The sequence below is a fragment of the Oncorhynchus masou genome, chromosome 24, assembly GCF_036934945.1.
Source record: "Oncorhynchus masou masou isolate Uvic2021 chromosome 24, UVic_Omas_1.1, whole genome shotgun sequence".
Classification (NCBI taxonomy): domain Eukaryota; kingdom Metazoa; phylum Chordata; class Actinopteri; order Salmoniformes; family Salmonidae; genus Oncorhynchus; species Oncorhynchus masou.
Window position 1 is genome coordinate 76,658,148 of NC_088235.1, and position 17,455 is coordinate 76,675,602.

At 41.9% G+C, this 17,455-nt stretch overlaps 1 protein-coding gene across 8 annotated transcripts in view; it reads right to left on the bottom strand.

Moving 5' to 3' along the window:
* The window catches only part of si:zfos-588f8.1, a 95,936-nt gene that overhangs the window by 46,478 nt on the left and 32,003 nt on the right, over positions 1 to 17,455 (bottom strand). For all 8 annotated transcript variants that reach the window (XM_064934942.1, XM_064934945.1, XM_064934941.1 and 5 more), the window contains exon 2: positions 10,890 to 11,796. In XM_064934942.1, coding sequence (XP_064791014.1) covers positions 10,890 to 11,729 — 840 coding nt within the window. In that variant the 5' untranslated portion in view covers positions 11,730 to 11,796. The remainder of the gene's footprint in view (positions 1 to 10,889; positions 11,797 to 17,455) is intronic.

Consider the following 17,455-nt stretch of genomic DNA (forward strand, 5'->3'; position numbering starts at 1 on the left):
TCTGAGCATCCAATCATTCATTTTGTTATGCAACTATGTGTAGTGTTAGGCAGTGTTAGTGCTTAGAGAACATTGATGGGGATTCAGTACTGAAAGTGGCATGTGATAAGGGTTCCCCTGTGTGAATCAGATCGAATTAGAATGATCAATTCTAACTGTGTGAATCACTATACATTGTGGGATATCATTGCACTGTAAAACTGTGCAGAAATCAATGCTGGAAAAGAACCACCCTCTCTCAGATAAACACGTTAACAGACCTTAGTAATCTTACAGACAAGCTGCACTCATTTGCCTTGAGTAGAAAATAAACCAAAAAAAAGGGGTTGAATGCCAGGTCAGTGGAAATAAGAAAGAGATTTGATTGGAGAGGTCTCCGGTTAAATTGCTTCAATATGCATCTTCTCTACTGCAGTCAGAGGATGGCTAGCCACATATTAGTACAGGAGCCAGTGTACTGGAGCCAGGCAGGGCTGCAGGGAGTCTCGCTCCAATGCCATGGTTCACCAGACTGGTCCCATTTCCAGGAGCCACACCCAGGGCACCATATCAAGAAAGTCTGTGGTCAATGCCATGAATACTGTACAACTGGCCTGTTACATGAGAACCTGTGCTGGTAACTTGGAAAATAAGACAGCCATTTATGTTCCTAACCGGTGAACAGATTCAACTAGTATGGGGTGCAAGAATACAAATATGACCTACAATATGAGCAAACAATCACATCCCTTGAGAGCTAGGCTAATTTGACGTAGCTGAGCTCACAGTAGATGACTGACAAATTGCTACGTAGCTGCTGATGAATGGCCAAAACAAAAAGAACTGGTCTTACAGGAGCTGAGGCCATTGTTTGTCATGCCAGGGAGCCAGAGTCCCACACCACCAACCCACTGTAGTGCCACCGGGCATCCAGCCTAGCCAAATATAGCCAAGGAAGAGTGAAAACGCAGGCAGGCTGGGAGATAAACAATAGGCACCCAGAATGGCCGCGACTCCTCTATACTTCCTGAGAAACAATGCGGCGTCTGTCGACACGCCTCGTGGGACGATTGGCCAATGGCAAGGGGAGGCTCCTGCAGCTAGCTCTTCCTGTAGCATAAAACTGCTGCTTCCTGTTAGAGTCTGCAGTTTTAGCCCACTAATAAGAGGTTCCTGTCTCTGGGCTTGGAGACTGTGTGGCATGGGGTGGGTATGGTTGGTTAGACTGGCTCAGAGTCTGGTAGAACTTAAAAACCTGGCTTAACTCTGGGCCGGCCCATCAGCCAATCAAATCAATGAACCAACTAATTTGTATTATCCAAAAAGAGATCACATTTGAGTTCTCCCAGCATTTGGCTGGTGGCTGTTGATGTCAGGGTGGGAATTCAACAACATTGCATTTTAAAAGCCTGTAAAATTTAATGAAGTAACCTTTAATATAAACATGGAAAATTCAATACATCAGATTTTGTAAATGAATAAAGACTTGCTAAAGTACCAACATTCAGACTTTTGTCCATCTGTGCACCCTCTGACTTCTAGGAAGATTTTCTCCCACTTAAACCAAACATGTCTCCAAGTTTTCACCATCATTGTAAAGCCCTAGTTATTTTTGTTGCTATGACAGTCAGTTATGAAGATGTTGTTCTGTTTAATAAAATGCAACACGTAAAGTGTTGGTCCCATGTTTCATGAGCTGAAATAAAAATTTCCCAGAAATATTCCAGGCACAAAAAAGTAGTTTCTCAACAAGAAAATAGCATAAATTTGAATACATCCCTGTTAGTGAGCATTTCTCCTTTATCAAGATAATCCATCCACCTGACAGGTGTGGCATATCAAGCTGATTAAAACAGCTTGATCATTACACATGTGTACCTTGTGCTGCGGAAAATAAAAGTCCACTAAAATATGCAGTTTTTCACACAAGACAATGCCACAGATGTCTCAAGTATAGGGAGCGTGCAAATGGCATGCTGACTGCAGGATTGTCCACCATAGCTGTTGCTAGAGAATTGAATGTTAAGGTAGAAGTTAAGTCACCTCTTCAATGTTTTAGAAAATGTGGCAGTACGTCCATCCTGCCTCACAACCGCAAACCACGTATATGGTGTCGTGTGGGTGAGTTTTGCTGGTGTAAATGTTGTAAACAGAGTACCCTATTGTGGCTGTGGGGTTATGGCATGTGCAGGTATAAGCTACGGACAACAAACACTGTTCCATTTTTTAAATTGCAATTTGAATGCACAGAAAAACTGTGACAAGATCATGAGGCCCATTGTCATGCCATTCATCCACCGCCATCAACAATGTTTCAGCATGATAAACACTGCCCCATGTCACAAGGATCTGTAAAATATTCCCGGAAGCTGAAAATGTCCCAGTTCTCCCATGGCCTGCATACTCCCTAGACATGACACACATTGATCAAAAAAAAAAAAAAAAAAAAAAAAAAAATATATATATATATAGCCAACAAATGCTTATCTGTATTCCAAGTCATGTGAAATCAATAGATTAGGGCCAAATTTATTTATTTTTCGATTGACTGATTTCCTTATATGAATTAATTCAGGAAAGTCTTTGAAATTGTTACTTTGCTTTTAAATTAATTCATGTGATTAGTGACTCATTTCATTAATGATTACACAAAAACAAAGGTTATATCTGAAATGTCAGAGCTCTAAGCGTACCTCAAGCTTTATTTTATTAAAGCCGTTCCCTTTTAATTTAGCTTGTCATGCCAATTTTTGCTTTATAACTGTCGCAGATGACCACCACATGTAAAATTCTCAAGTTACTGCGAGAAAGTGGCAGTGATATTAACAGAGCTCGATGCTTATTATGGGATGTGTTATGTTAGGAAACATGAGATTTTGGATATAATGTTAATGCTATGTTAGAGAAAGATCCCGCTGAACGATTCAGAACATGAATAATCATCTTTGTCATGGTAAAAAGCCTTATAACGTAAGTGACATTTCCTCACAAAAGCACATTTTCGGACACCCTATAAACCTAACATTCGCTAGCTAACCAACAACCATAATGTATTTTAAAGACAAAAAAGGTGCTCATTGTGCAAATGTTTGTTTTTAATAAACATCGAGACAAAATATATAGTTTACATGTTGTCAACAATATAACCCAACTCAGTTGGTTTGCCCCATAGTTGCGCACGAGTCAGTTTTGTTGCTAAGTTCATGAAGTTCAACTTCTGCGCCTTATGACAGAATGTTAAAATTAGGTGAAATCAAAAGTTATTCTAACCAAAAAGGGACTCATTTCATGGAACGGCATATACACTAAGCCATAGAAATGTTTTTATGCAAAAACTTCACTGACAGAGAGTAAAGATAAAGAAATGGGCGACAGTCTGGCTGGCTAAGGCTAGGTCTCAGACTGGAGGCTGAGGGGAGGAGCGGTGGTGGGTAGATAGATGGCTAGCTTCCTGAGCCCAGGGCAGAATTCACACAGTGCTATTTGAGCCACAATGATGTCATACAATGTGACCAGCCCTGAGCAAAACCTGCAGTACTACAAACTCTCCTGCAGAGGGATAGGAACTTTTGCTGCACGTTATATTACAAGATTAACTGAGTTGATCTGAAAGTCTAAGCTAATAATACAGGCGTGGCATGAGAACACTGTCAGCACACAGTATACTGTTTAGACTTGACTTGCAGATCTAGAGATGGTGTGTACTGATAAGCACCCAGTGGTTATTCGCAGTAAAACAAACCTTCAATCTACTTCAGTGCCAAAAGTATGCAAGACAAAATTACCTCAAGAGTTAAACGTTCTACTGCAATTGTTTATGTTCAAGTCTTAGCCCTGCAGTGAGAATACGACACATGAATAAAAGAACAGGAGCAGTGACATCTTCCTGTAGCAGGCCCTCTGTAAAAGGGACCAGTCTAAAACAGCTCTTCAAAGCACATGAGAGAACACACAGGTGAAACAGAGGTACCTGTATAACCAGTTGTGTGAACAAATCAAGTTTTAGAGCAGGCTTTCAGTTTGTGCACATTGGACTGAGGCAGGAGACTGCAAGGCCCTACAGAGGGTAGTGCGTACAGCCCAGTACACACTACCTATCACCCAGGACCTGTCAGAGGAAGGCCCTAAAAATTGTCAAAGAAGCCAGCCACCAATGTCAGTCTGTACCCGCACAGAAAGAGGTACCAGAGTGCCAAGTCTGGGACCAAAAAGCCCCTGAACAGCAGCTACCCCAAAGCCATAAGATTGCTGAACAGTTCATGAAACAGCTACCCTGACTTTTTGCTTTTCACCTACATGTACATAGTACTTCAAATCAATCACCTAACCGGAATGTAGATATTACCTAAATTACCCCAACTACCTCGTACTCCAGTACAGGGGTCCCCAAACCTTTTCACTCAAGGCCCCCCTTCCAGCATTAGGGAACAGCCACCCCCACATGCCTATATTTCATTACGCACAAGCACTGTTCATGACAAACTATTCACACCCCTCTTGTTGGAGAGAATTTTGCCGCTAATTTTCTATAAAATGTTTCCATGTTTAGTATGTATACATATGAGTGACAAAAAAAAAATCTAAAATCTACAGGCAAATTATTTTTTGCCTCCCGCTGTTGGCAGTAGGTGCACTCGATTCAACTGCCCTGCGCCAGGTAGGCCATTTTGAACCATTTAATTTGTCTGAAGGTACAAACGCTGCCTCCCAGGAGGGCCCAGAGCAAATCAAGTGCACTATAGGCCTACCGCTGGCCAATCAGCTGGCTCAGATGACCGTGTCTGCAGTAATGTAGCAGGCATAAAAGAAAGCTACAGCAAAGTTGATACTGTGAGATTTCAAAACGTTAAAACCATGACTAGAGAGACTGTCAACGAATTCAGCAAAGAGATGCTGATTTATGATAGAGTTCACTTTGAATTCAACACTTTTATAAGCCATAAAATGTGCCTTCTTCCCATTTCCACTTCGTGCTACAACATGCACTGCAGCAGTAACGAATGAATAGGAAAGTACATCTACATGCTTGCGTTGTTGTTAGCGGCTTGGGTCTTAATAGCAAAGAATATTTCACTTTCTCTGTTCATAGGAGTAACATGAATTTGTGCATGAGGCAGAAATAATGCGGTGCGACTTGAGTTTGGCCATCAGCTGGAAGGCCGTGTCCCCTTTTGGTCAGAGTCAGTGTAGGAAAGCGAAGGGATGTTGAGAGGCAGACCACTGCTGCCCTCTCCCTCTGCGGAGACTTGTATGCTCCCTCAGCTGTGCTTCACAAGTAATGCAACAGATCTATTACCGGTGTGATCATATAGCCTACCTCAAATCTTGAAATATATCATTTAAAAAAAAATGTCCCAAACAATGCATTGGCAGGGAAATTCAAGCAAAGCCAATCTGCGGTGATAATGTATTTGGCCAATAGCTCACTAAACCGAATTGCTAAAAACACATTTCCCTTTACTGTGGCAATTGTGATCAAGTCAACGCAATATTTGCCAGTTTCAATGCAACATACCAAAACAAACTGCAAGAGATTTTGTTGTAGGCAGAACGCATAGGAGTAGGATTTTATTGCATTGACACACTACTCTATACAGACCGGTGCAGCAAAAACAGTCAGAGCTACAGTAGGATTACATGCAAATAGACCATTGCCATATATGGATGTGCCATTTACCTTGAACTGGACTGTGTTTAAAGCATGAGCGGTCATGAGTAGATGTGCTTGTTTGGAGATCAAAGCAAGAGCTGCATGTAGCCACGTGTACACATAGTTCATATCCTTTGCTAGTTAGTGAGTTATTAGCCCAGTTATAGAGCGTTTTTTGTTGTCAGCAATAGGGGAGGATTGCTTCCTGCAAGAGCACAAAACATGTAAATTTCTGGACATCTTTGAAAAGTAGCCAGTAGGCAGAGGGTAGCATAATTTGTCTGGTTCTCTGTAATAACGGTATGGAAATAATATATTTATTGTAAAGTGTTCTTGCATCACACAATCTTTTCATTCACCTCCTTGTCTGAAGGACAAGTAGATAAACAGGTTAATGTCAAGCCCTGCATGTTTTTCTTCAAAAGTCTCATGGAATGTAGGCCTACATTGAACACCACACATTGGCTGCAACTGTAGACTGAATAATGTAAATAGTTGTTCTATGTTAAAATGTTATGGGATGCATTTTCTCCATTGTTTTTGATGGCAGCCAATCAGGTAGGCCTACATTATGATCAAATAGCCACATTAGTCTACATAACTTAACACTAACTTAGAGGGTACAGCGTCAATGTTCACAGAAAACACACGCTGGCAGTTGCCCAGAATTTTCACAACGTTCAAGTTTACTCTCAGCAGACCTGAAATCTTCTCAGTACCGGAGAAAATTAGAGGGAGCACTGTTTCACGGTAAAGTCTAAAGATGTATTCGGCTTAACTGACAAATCCACTTTTTTTTAAAGTTTAGATACTCAGAGGCCGTTGCGTAATCGAGCAAATCCAATTTTATTTGTCACATGAGTCATACCTAACAGGTGTAGACTAACCGTGAAATGCTTACGGGACCTTCCCAACCATGCAGAAAAAAAGAGAAAATGCTGATTTTCTTTTTCAAAGAACAAAAGGAATAAATACACAATGAGTAATGCTAAATTGGCTATATACACAGGGTACCAGTACGGAGTTGATGTGCTGGGGGACGAGGTAGTTGAGGTAGATATGTACATATAGGGAGGGATAAAGTGACTGGGCAACGGGATAGCGGTAAATGATTGAGTTATGTTTAAGAGGTAAATGTTGAATGCTGTCTGAAAGGTAAGCTAGTCCACAAAGCACACTGTAATTTAAAGAGTCACGCTACACGCCAATGATCTCACCTCATCAAAATGCGACCAAAGCTGAAGAGATTCCGCACAGCTTCAGAGCCCAGACAGAGAGGAAACAGTTTACCTTTTACCAAGTCTAACTTTGACTGCCTCCAAGAAAAAGGAGCCAATGCAACCAAATGCCAAAATGTAAAGATTGAAAGCAACCTCATATTTAAGTCATTAGTTGGAATTGGACTTGTTGGAAGAGGAAATGGTAAGACATGTCTGAAAAACAGGAACACAGAACTTCTAAGAAGATATTACTTCCTCTGTAAAATTCAATTTCATGTCAGCCATCATGTGGCCTTGTTGCAGAAAGTTTGCTATGCCTTCTAAAAAACCTTGCAGAGCCTTCTGCAAGAGGAAACGGTGTGTGTGTAGGTGCTTGCACAGGTCTGTGCGCTTTACCTAAGGGCTGGTAAGGCTGTTACGGAAGAGCCAGGATGGCGCATCTGGTCCTGGCTGAGTCCTGCATGAATTGGGTCTCGATTGTGTCACGGGCAGTCTAAGTCTGCCCATCAGACCACAGGCCTGGGGAAGCAGCAGGGCAGTCTGGAGCAGAGAGAAACCCAGCCTCATCCAGCCTGCCAAAGCGACAAGGACTGCTGATTGAGGGGGGGGATCTTCAGTTCTCTCCAACCAAAGCCTTGGGACCATCTATTCATCTTGCTGCTGCCTTAGAACATTGCGGAGTGACTAGTCTCTCCTGTAAAAGGGTCATGAGGCATTGCAGAGCTGAAAGTTTGACGGATAGTGTGCCAGATACTGTATTCCATTCTGCCCACTCTGCAGTGCAGTAAATTGACCAGACCAGTTGACATTTACACAGAAATGCTGCCATTCTAGTGTGAAACCAGAATGAACACTGTTAGAATTCAAAGGGGTCTGAGAATGTAATACTGGTAAGTTAAGTTACAATGCTGCATTTACTTCCAATAAACTGCATTCCTCCTGAGGCCTTTGACAGTTTATGACCTATTTTTAGCCACATTACTGAGGAATAAAACATAAGTATGTGAGAGGGATTTGATACCATATTAGAGCTGGGGCCCATTAGTTAAACACCAAAGCAGCACTTGCTCCACACTCATTTACAATCAATGACCAGTGTGTGAGATATCTGGGTTAGACATTTGGCAATTCTGCTGAGTTGTGTGTCTCTGATCTAACCCAGAACCCTATACCAACTGAGCCACACAGGACCATTGATCTGAGCGTGTGTTAAACGCAGGGAGTTCTGCTAGCTGGTAGCGGGGCTCCCGGGGGGGCGCAGCAGTCTAAAGCACTGCATCTCAGTGCTAGAGGCGTCAATACAGAACCTGGTTTGATTCCAGGCTGTATCACAACCGGACGTGATTGGGAGTCCCATAGGGCGGCTCACAATTGGCCCAGTGTCGTCTGGTTTAGGGTTTGGCCGTCATTGTAAATAAGAATTCTTAACTTAACTGACTTGCATAGTTAAATAAAAATGTGTGTTGGGATGTCCAGGCGGACTCAGATGTGACATGATGCCTGGGGCCCAGAGAAGAGCATGCCTGTCCTCCTGTGATCACAGGCTGACGCAGTCCGATTACGATCTCTAACAGGAAGTGCTTCATAACATCACATGACCAAGGGCGCAGAGTTCACTAACACATTACTCACATGGAACCCAAACCGGCTGCGCTCGTGCACCATTGTGCATACATTTATTTTGTCCCCCCCACACCAAGCTCGATCACGACACGCAGGTTAAAATACAAAAACAAACTGAACCAATTACATTAATTTGGGGACAGGTCGAAAAGTATTAAACATGTACGCCAATTAAGATAGCTAGCTTGCCCTTGCTAGCTAATTTGTCCTATTTAGCAAGCTTGCTGTTGCTATCTAATTTTTCCTGGGATATAAAACATTGAGTCGTTATTTTACCTGAAATGCACAAGGTCTTCTACTCCGACAATTAATCCACACATAAAACAGTCATCTCTCCTCCTTCCAGGCTTCTTTATTGAACTTATATGGTGATTGGCATCTAAACGTTCCTAGTATTACCACGACGACCGACAACACAGTTCATCTTTCAATCACCCACATGGGTATAACCAATGAGGAGATGGCAAGTAGGTAACTGCTTCTATAAACCAATGAGGAGATGGGAGAGGCAGGACTTGCAGCGCGATATTCGTCACAAATAGAACCGACTTCCATTTTAACCCTTGGAAACGTAGACAATCATTGGCACGCGCGAGCAGTGTGGGTGCAATGATTGAATAATAGATTTAAATGCATTTTGCAACGCTCGCGTACACAACACGAGCGGTGTAGTCAGCCTGTCAGGCCACAGGTCAAGTAGGTTACATCCCGCAGTGTTAAGATCATAACTACAATCCTATTTGTAAAAGGGTCATGATGAGACCTGTGTTGTTTACTACTCAGTCACCTGATCCAAAACACTGATGATGCACAGGCACACACAATTTGCTCTATGCGGCTAGTTGTTCCCTTTGATTCAAATTTTTCAATTATAAGTAATGAATGGTAACCAATGTTCTGCAATAACGTGTGTGATCCAATTAGAATGTACAATTTCATTTCGTTCTAGACCACAAGCTGGACCATTATAATGAACCACATGGGAGCCCTAGAGTTAATCAGAGATATTCTAAAGCTTGTGTCTAGAAAGTATTTCCATGAGCTTTCCTTTAGTTTGCACAGCTGTTCAACACAACTGACGATGACTCCTGGTCGTCACTATTCTCACATAACATTTATATATAAAAAATTAAAAACGTTTTACCTTTATTTAACTAGGCAAGTCAGTTAAGAACAAATTCTTATTTTCAATGACGGCCTAGGAACAGTGGGTTAACTGCCTGTTCAGGGGCAGAACGACAGATCGGTTACGAGTCCAACACTCTAACCATTAGGCTACCCTGCCACCCCAATATGGAAATGGAATAGAGGGGGTATATCACAAAGCAGGATCATTGAGCAAAAACATTCAGATATAGCAGCTTGTCATCTGCCAGAAAGCCAAAGTTGAATGAGTAAACAGCATATCATTTAAGTAAATCTTTCTTCAGGACCCAGAAAATTTGGAGTTGTTTGAGAATATTTACAAACATTTTCTAAAGGGTTAAACTGATGCTTGGGACAATATCTCCACATCTTCTTTCATTTCTTCCTTTTGCACACATCTACATCATCCTCAGATCCTCTTTCAGGTCACATGACGGACAACTACCAGATCTCCAACTTCTGGCTCAAGGAAAACACATTTGACAAGGGAAGCATCTCAAAAGTCCTCTTCTCTGGAAGAACTAGGTTTGATGCTCGTCATGCTTCGTGTACTTCAATATTATGCATGTGGACAGAGTGCAGGCTCATGCATCTTCCATGCATCATGCCAAGAATAGTCACCTGTGAAGAGGAATCCTCTGTCTTGGGAATGAGATATCAGCTAAAAACGTTTCACAATGGGTTTAATTCCCTGCTAACCTTGACTGAGACTGGACAAATAATGGGGAATGAGTGTTCACATACACCAATTGACAGACAAAGTGAGTCAAACACACCTCCTTAACCCAATTGCAACCACTCAGACATCCTGCTAGACGAGGTATGATATTAGGTATGAGCTCCAACTTCCAATGCACATTAGTGATCAGATAAAAAAAAATGTTGTTTTCAAGATACCGTTACAGATCACAATATTTTGGGGGGGACGATATATCACAATATTTTTTTTAACTTGCTAGGTAGTGCTAGCGCTAGTACATGCACCAAAACTCTTAGCCATCTTTTTAAATAGCGAGCCAACATGTTTTCAGCCCTTTTATTTCCATGACGTATCAAAACAAAAATGTTCTAATGCTATCTTGTTGCTCTGCAGCAGACATTGCCTATAGCGAGCAACATTTTTGGACCATCATTTTTTTTTTTAAATCTAGCGACCCGCAATACATTTCAAATGCTAATAATTGCAGTACAAATGTGGCAACTAAGTATCACGATATCATCGTACCCTGGCAATTCCCAGCCCTATTGCACATGCGTACAAAAAGTCTTACCTCCAGCACAGGCCCAGCACCCAAGATGGTCCTCTCCACTCCACTGGCATAGCCCTTCTGGCTGAGGGCAGTCAGACAGTGGATGAGAAAGTTGGTGCTCTGCGTCTTTCCTGAGCCACTCTCCCCAGAAATAACGATGCACTGGTTTACCCTCTTTCTTAGCATGGCGTAGTAGGCCACGTCCGCGATGGCAAAGATGTGCGGCTCCAGTTTCCCCAGCTGATGGTTCTCGTACATCTTGACGTACTTGGGGTTGTAGATGGGTAGGAACTTGAAGGGGTTGATGGCAATGAGAATAGACCCGGCATAGGTGTAGATCTTTTTCTTGTGGAAGCGGTTGCGCAGGTTATCCAGGATGCTGCTCTCATTGAGCACTGGGAGGTTGCACAGGTCATCAAAGTCCTCCTGGCGCGGGGGGAGGAAGCCTCTGGCCGCCAACCTCTGTGCTTCCTGCTCCTTGCAGAGGACGGGAAGGTGGACGTAGTGGATGGTGCCGTCGCGGTTCCTCTCCTGGAGAACGAAGTAGAAGCCCTCGCTCTGGGGGTGCTGCTCCTGGGCTTTGCGAGGCCACAGCAGGACCCTCTGGACGGGGAGGTCCCCCGACTCCAGCACCCACTCCTCCCCGCCGCACTCCTTCACCTCAGCCAACACGTAGAGGCGTTGCGGGTCCACACCCAGGGCCGAGGCTGCGTCCTGGATGACAGAGGCAGCCGTGGCATCCTTGGGCACCTTGAGGGAACAGCAAGGTGGGCAGTCCGCTGAGAGCCGTGGGTAAACCTGCAGGCTGTAGGCCCGCCCATCTTTGCTAGCTGCTCCGCCTTCGCCATCATTGACACTCATTCTGGGGCAGGTGTAGTCGCCTCAGCATGCCGTCCACACTGCCTTCTTTTCTCTCACCACCCAGCACCTGGGGAGCACAGGAAGACAATTGTTTTTAGAGACAGTTTTACATTGAAGCTCATATGGTGAAAAACAAGCTGACAAAGCAACAAGAGCTGTGGTACAAACGGTTAACCACATCTACGCTAAAAGTGCCAAACGACCCTATGTGGGATAAAGTCTTCAATTAAGAAAATAGTTTAATTTAGGCTAAATGAAAGACATTGAGCTATTCCAGATTGTGGAAGTTTCCCAATGCAGCCTCGCAAAAGGCCTAAACAGTTTGCCACAATAGCATTTTGAAACACTGGCATAATGCCAACAAATATGTTGGTTTTAAACGAAAGACTCACAGCCAACAGGGAAAGCTTGGATTTGAGCATTTTGAGTGTGTATAAACTCCAAACGTCTGTGTGTCTTGGACTAAGCAGTTGGAGTGGACAGGTGACTTGCATCACAGCATATAGGCAGGCAATTGAAAACTGGTTCTGAATGATTATTTATTTTTTAAATAAGTGGATTTGAAAGATCTTTCAACTATTTGAATCAAGCAATTTACACTACCATCAAGGGAATTCTAAATCCTTCCTTCCACTTAATGGTTGAGTAATATCAGTAGAATAACTAAATTCAGAGCTAAGATTATTGTATGGGACAATATTCAAAAGTTTGAGAAAGATAATTAGAAAAATACACCTTTGAGTAAAAGTGTATTTATTAGTTCCTTTAAAATGTTGATAATAGATGAAAATGCAATGCATTTAAGGTTCTTTGTTCAAGTAAACATCTATTTATTTTAAGGTTATGTCATTAGATGCTGACTAAATATAGGCTATACCAAGGGGTAGGGGCCAGTACAACCACACTTTTGACTGACATTCAAGTTTTAGTTTTGTGCCACTGTCCATCTGACACACTAATGTTCTGGTTTTCTGCATCTAGAACCCAGTCTCAAATCTCCCTGACCATAAAGATGTCCAACATTTGATTTCCCAAATGGAATGTCCTGATTTTCCACTAGTGAGAATATCTGTTGGCTTTGGGTTCATTGGACACAGATCAGACACCCATGCATGGCCTAAATGTGAGAAGTTAATGGGATGATAATAATAATAATAATGACTCATGTTTCAAAATCACTACAGTAGCTGTCACATGAAAGGCCTACTCTGAAAATAGCACCACCACAGAAACTTTACTGTTAGCAGTAAAGGTCAAATGATCTTGTCACCTCAGCATCTGCCTCCAAATTAGGGCTGACCCAATTAGTCAACAGGCCGATTGTTTGGTCATTAACCTCTCTGCGCACGGAACCCGGTAGCGGGATGAAATTCGAGAACATACGGTGATCGCTACATAAATAGTCATGAAAATACAAGTCTCTCACATGTTTCGAAAGCCTAGAATCTTGCTAACCCAACTGCGTTGTCAGATGTTTTAAAAAGGATTTACTGCGAAAGAATACGATGCAATTTACTGAGGATAGAGCCCCATAAACAACTATTTCAACCAGCACAGGCGTAACCAAATCAAACTGCAATAAAATAAATTGTTTACCTTTGACGATCTTCCTCTGTTAGCCTAACACGAAACATTTTGTGAACCGCTTGTGTCGTGAATTCCGTCTCATTCCATTTGACTTGACTTTTCCAGTCATGTTTGGTTTCATTGCAATCAACTGTTTTGTTTGTAACACAACCAAACCTGATGGGTCATTACACGGGACATATTGACTGAAAGAAACCGATTTGAAGACAAGTAATGACATCATTGTGCACCAATGATTTGCCCGCTGTTTCATTGATTGACTATTTTAACCCAATGACCACTCATCGTCTTGAAATCTAGCTGGGTAGTTAGCCAATGAGCTGAGGTAAACAGCAATATGTAATGTTTGTGTGTTGAAAGACCAACCCATGTAGTAAACTCTGTGGGTAAAGAGGTTCATTCGCCATTGATGATTCATACCGGAAGGAGCAACGCATGTTGCGCACAGCATTGTTTTGGTAAAGCGCATATTCAGCCGTTTATATATCAATCAGTATGACGACTAAGTCAAGAAAATCTAAATCTTGATATACAGATGTACACACAATAAGAAATTGATCGAGGATGATTCATTTAGCGATTCCCAAATGGAGGAATATTTTTTGAACGGAGGAGACATCGTTTTGGACTGTTAAGTTCTCATGCTAATGCCATTGTTTGAAATAAATAATATAAAATATTATTTGTGAAATGAAATATCCTATTTGAGGCTGTTGAGGGGAGGGCAGGCCCACAATGGCCAAAGTGAAATGGAGACAGATACAGCTGGTCTGTCATAATATAAACGAGACAGATCTAGCAGGTCTATAATATATATATATATATATATATATATATCTGTTTATTACCCTGTTGATACAGGGCTCGTATGTGAAACTATTCTAACTGAACATTTTCTTTCAGTGACACTGACTCCGAATGGAAGCCCCCAGTGCCAAGGTGTCCATCCCCCACTGAAGCTGGTTCATCCAGCTCCTACCACAAGTGGTGTTCATCTGCCCAAATGCATTTCTGCAGGCATGGATGTGCTATGGCACCTGGCATCAGCAGCATAATATTGTGTAGAGGACTGAGGGTCTTCCAAATATTGAAAGTGTTATTTTGTAAATGTGTATATATATTTTTTCATGTTTATTCTCCATTTTTGGGGGTGTGTGTGTTAGAATACCATTTTGGTATTTTGTATATAGTTATTCCATTCACAATGTATAACTTCACCAATTTGGCCACTTGGGTACATTTGGGCTACTTGTGTGGGACACCTGGGTGACTTCATGATAAATTTCATGTAGCACACTCATTTTGGAAGTTATCATTCTGAAACTTTGCACAAGTACCGTTGCCCTCATGTTTTTCACTGAAATTGTCCCCATCTGAATGTTTGTTTTATCTTGTTCATTTTAAAAGATGATAATACAATGAGAACTTTTTTCTTGTTGTATCTAAAGATCTATTGTGTTATATTCTCCCACATTCAATTCACATTTAACATTCTGAAGCTTGTGTTTCTTTCAAATGGTACCAAGAATATGCATATCCTTGGTTCTGTGCCTGAGCTCCAGGCAGTTGGATTTGGGTATGTCTTCAGGCGGAAATTGGAAAAAAGTAGGGGGGTAGCTCTAAGAGGATTTATTAAGCGGTTGGTCATCTGAGATTGTATAGGTTACTGCTCGACTAACACACATGCGCCCATCTCAGTGAACTAATCCATTGCGGCGGCATAGACCTAAAACCAATTTATGCATGTGGTCAGAGGGGGTGTGACCCAAAACAAGCTACATACTGCGTCACCATGCTATTCCCAAAGTTTAACAATGCGGAGGGCTCTGCATAGCTCTGCATTGACATGATTTGTTGATGGTAGGTGGATGGAGGCGGTACATCCTGTATAAACACAAACTCACTACCTTGACAACCGCTCTGCACAGGTGCGCAACCTTCACTGGGGACGGGGACTATGTCATTCTCTTATCCAATGGAAACATAAAATAGGCCTACCTCTTACAGGAAGTTAAGTGCTTGACTGTCTGAAATTTGCATATGAAAACCATAACTGGCACGCAGATTGGGAGAAATAGTAAGATAAATTGGCATTCCACATGAGAAAGGTAGCCTATTACCAGCAACTTCAGGAGAGTAATGGAAGAATCTGAGAAAGCCAGCAGGAGAATAGCTGGGGTCAGGTTCTCTTCTGGTTATCTATATCTCCGGCGCCCTCGAGGTATTTGTACCAATCGATTGGTCGAAATAACAAGACAACTTTTGGTCGACAAAGATGTTTTTTTATAAGAAATGCACGCAGACACCCACTCTGTTAAACACAGTCTTCCCATTCATGGATGATTACATTTCCACATTGGCAGAGCTCCAGTAGTACTACATTATGAACCCTAAAAATTCAATAAGCAGAAACAGTGGAGAAGCTGTTCAGGCTGGAAACTCAGACATCAGTGATTTCCTGAGGGAAGTGACACTAACCATCAAGCATTTGGCAACATTTTATGGTCGACCACAAGACAGCCAAAGAAACTCAAAAAGTAATATGGATGAGTAACACAAGCAACATAAAAATGCAATGTCGCCTAACAAAATGTACAGGAATGGTTCAGACTATGCTAATTGATAGGAAGTTAACAGGCAGACATTTTTTGAAAAGCTTTTAGTTAATGGAGCTGTAAATCTAATTGAAGAGAGTCCCTTTCACAGCCTCCTACAAGCTGACAGTGGCAGACTGTGGAGAGACTGGCATGGAGCTGTGCTATACTAGTAAATGCCACGGTTCCTCCGCTCTTTGACCAGATGAGACTGGCATGCTTTGTTAAGGTGATGCCAATAGCTTTTGGCTCAAGGTCAACTTGAGACCCCAGTTTTATCATGTGGGCATTTGTTGTAAAAGGACCTATGAGCATCAACATGTGAAGTACATAGGAGCATGTCAAATTAACCTCTTGGAACTCTAGGGGCAGTATTTAATTTTTGGATAAAAAACGTTCCCGTTTTAAACAAGATATTTTGTCACGAAAAGATGCTCGACTATGCATATAATTGACAGCTTTGGAAAGAAAACACTGACGTTTCCAAAACTGCAAAGATATTATCTGTGAGTGCCACAGAACTGATGCTACAGGCAAAACCAAGATGAAACTTCAAACAGGAAATGTGCAAAATTTTTGAAGCGCCGTTTTCCAATGTCTCCTTATATGGCTGTGAATGCGCCCTGAACAAGCCTACAATTTCTGCCGTTTCCCCAAGGTGTCTGCAGCATTGTGACGTATTTGTAGGCATATCATTGAAAGATTGACCATAAGAGACCACATTTACCAGGTGTCCGCCCGGTGTCCTGCGTCGAAATTGGTGTGTAAACTTCAGCTGCAAGTATTTTTCCATGTGATTCAGAGGAGAAAGCAGACTTCCACGAACGATATATCAATGAAGAGATGTGAAAAACACCTTGAGGATTGATTCTAAACGTCTGCCACGTCTCAGTCGATATTATGGAGTTAATTTGGAAAAAGGTTTGGCGTTTTGGTGACTGAATTCTCTTTTTTTTTTGGTAGCCAAACGTGATGTACAAAACAGAGCGATTTCTCCTACACAAAGAATCTTTCAGGAAAAACTGAACATTTGCTATCTAACAGAGCCTCCTCATTGAAAACATCGGAAGTTCTTCAAAGGTAAATTTTATTTGAATGCTTTTCTGCTACGCTATCGACGCTACGCTATCAACGCTCGCTATCAACGCTAGCTATCAACGCTAGCTATCAACGCTAGCTATCAACGCTAGCTATCAACGCTCTTATTTTCTTACTGCTCTCCCTCATGAGGGAAGATAAAGTTCACTAACAATTTAAAAAAAGGTAGACCTACCAATTAGCTAGTGCTTTTACTGATACAATTTATGAATTATTAAGTGACTAAAACTCATAATTCTGTTAGGAAATTGGTAACAGAATTAGCGCAATTGAATTGTCAAGAATGGGAACTCAGTAGTCACAAACCACAGTTGGGTCACCTGTTACTGTCCTGTCCTCCATTCCCTTCCACTAGCATACGGTTATGTTGAGCTTATAACTGTTTCTCTTTCCACTATCTGGTGGTCAAAGCAAGACTAAAAGTCTGGACAACCCCTCCTTCTCACT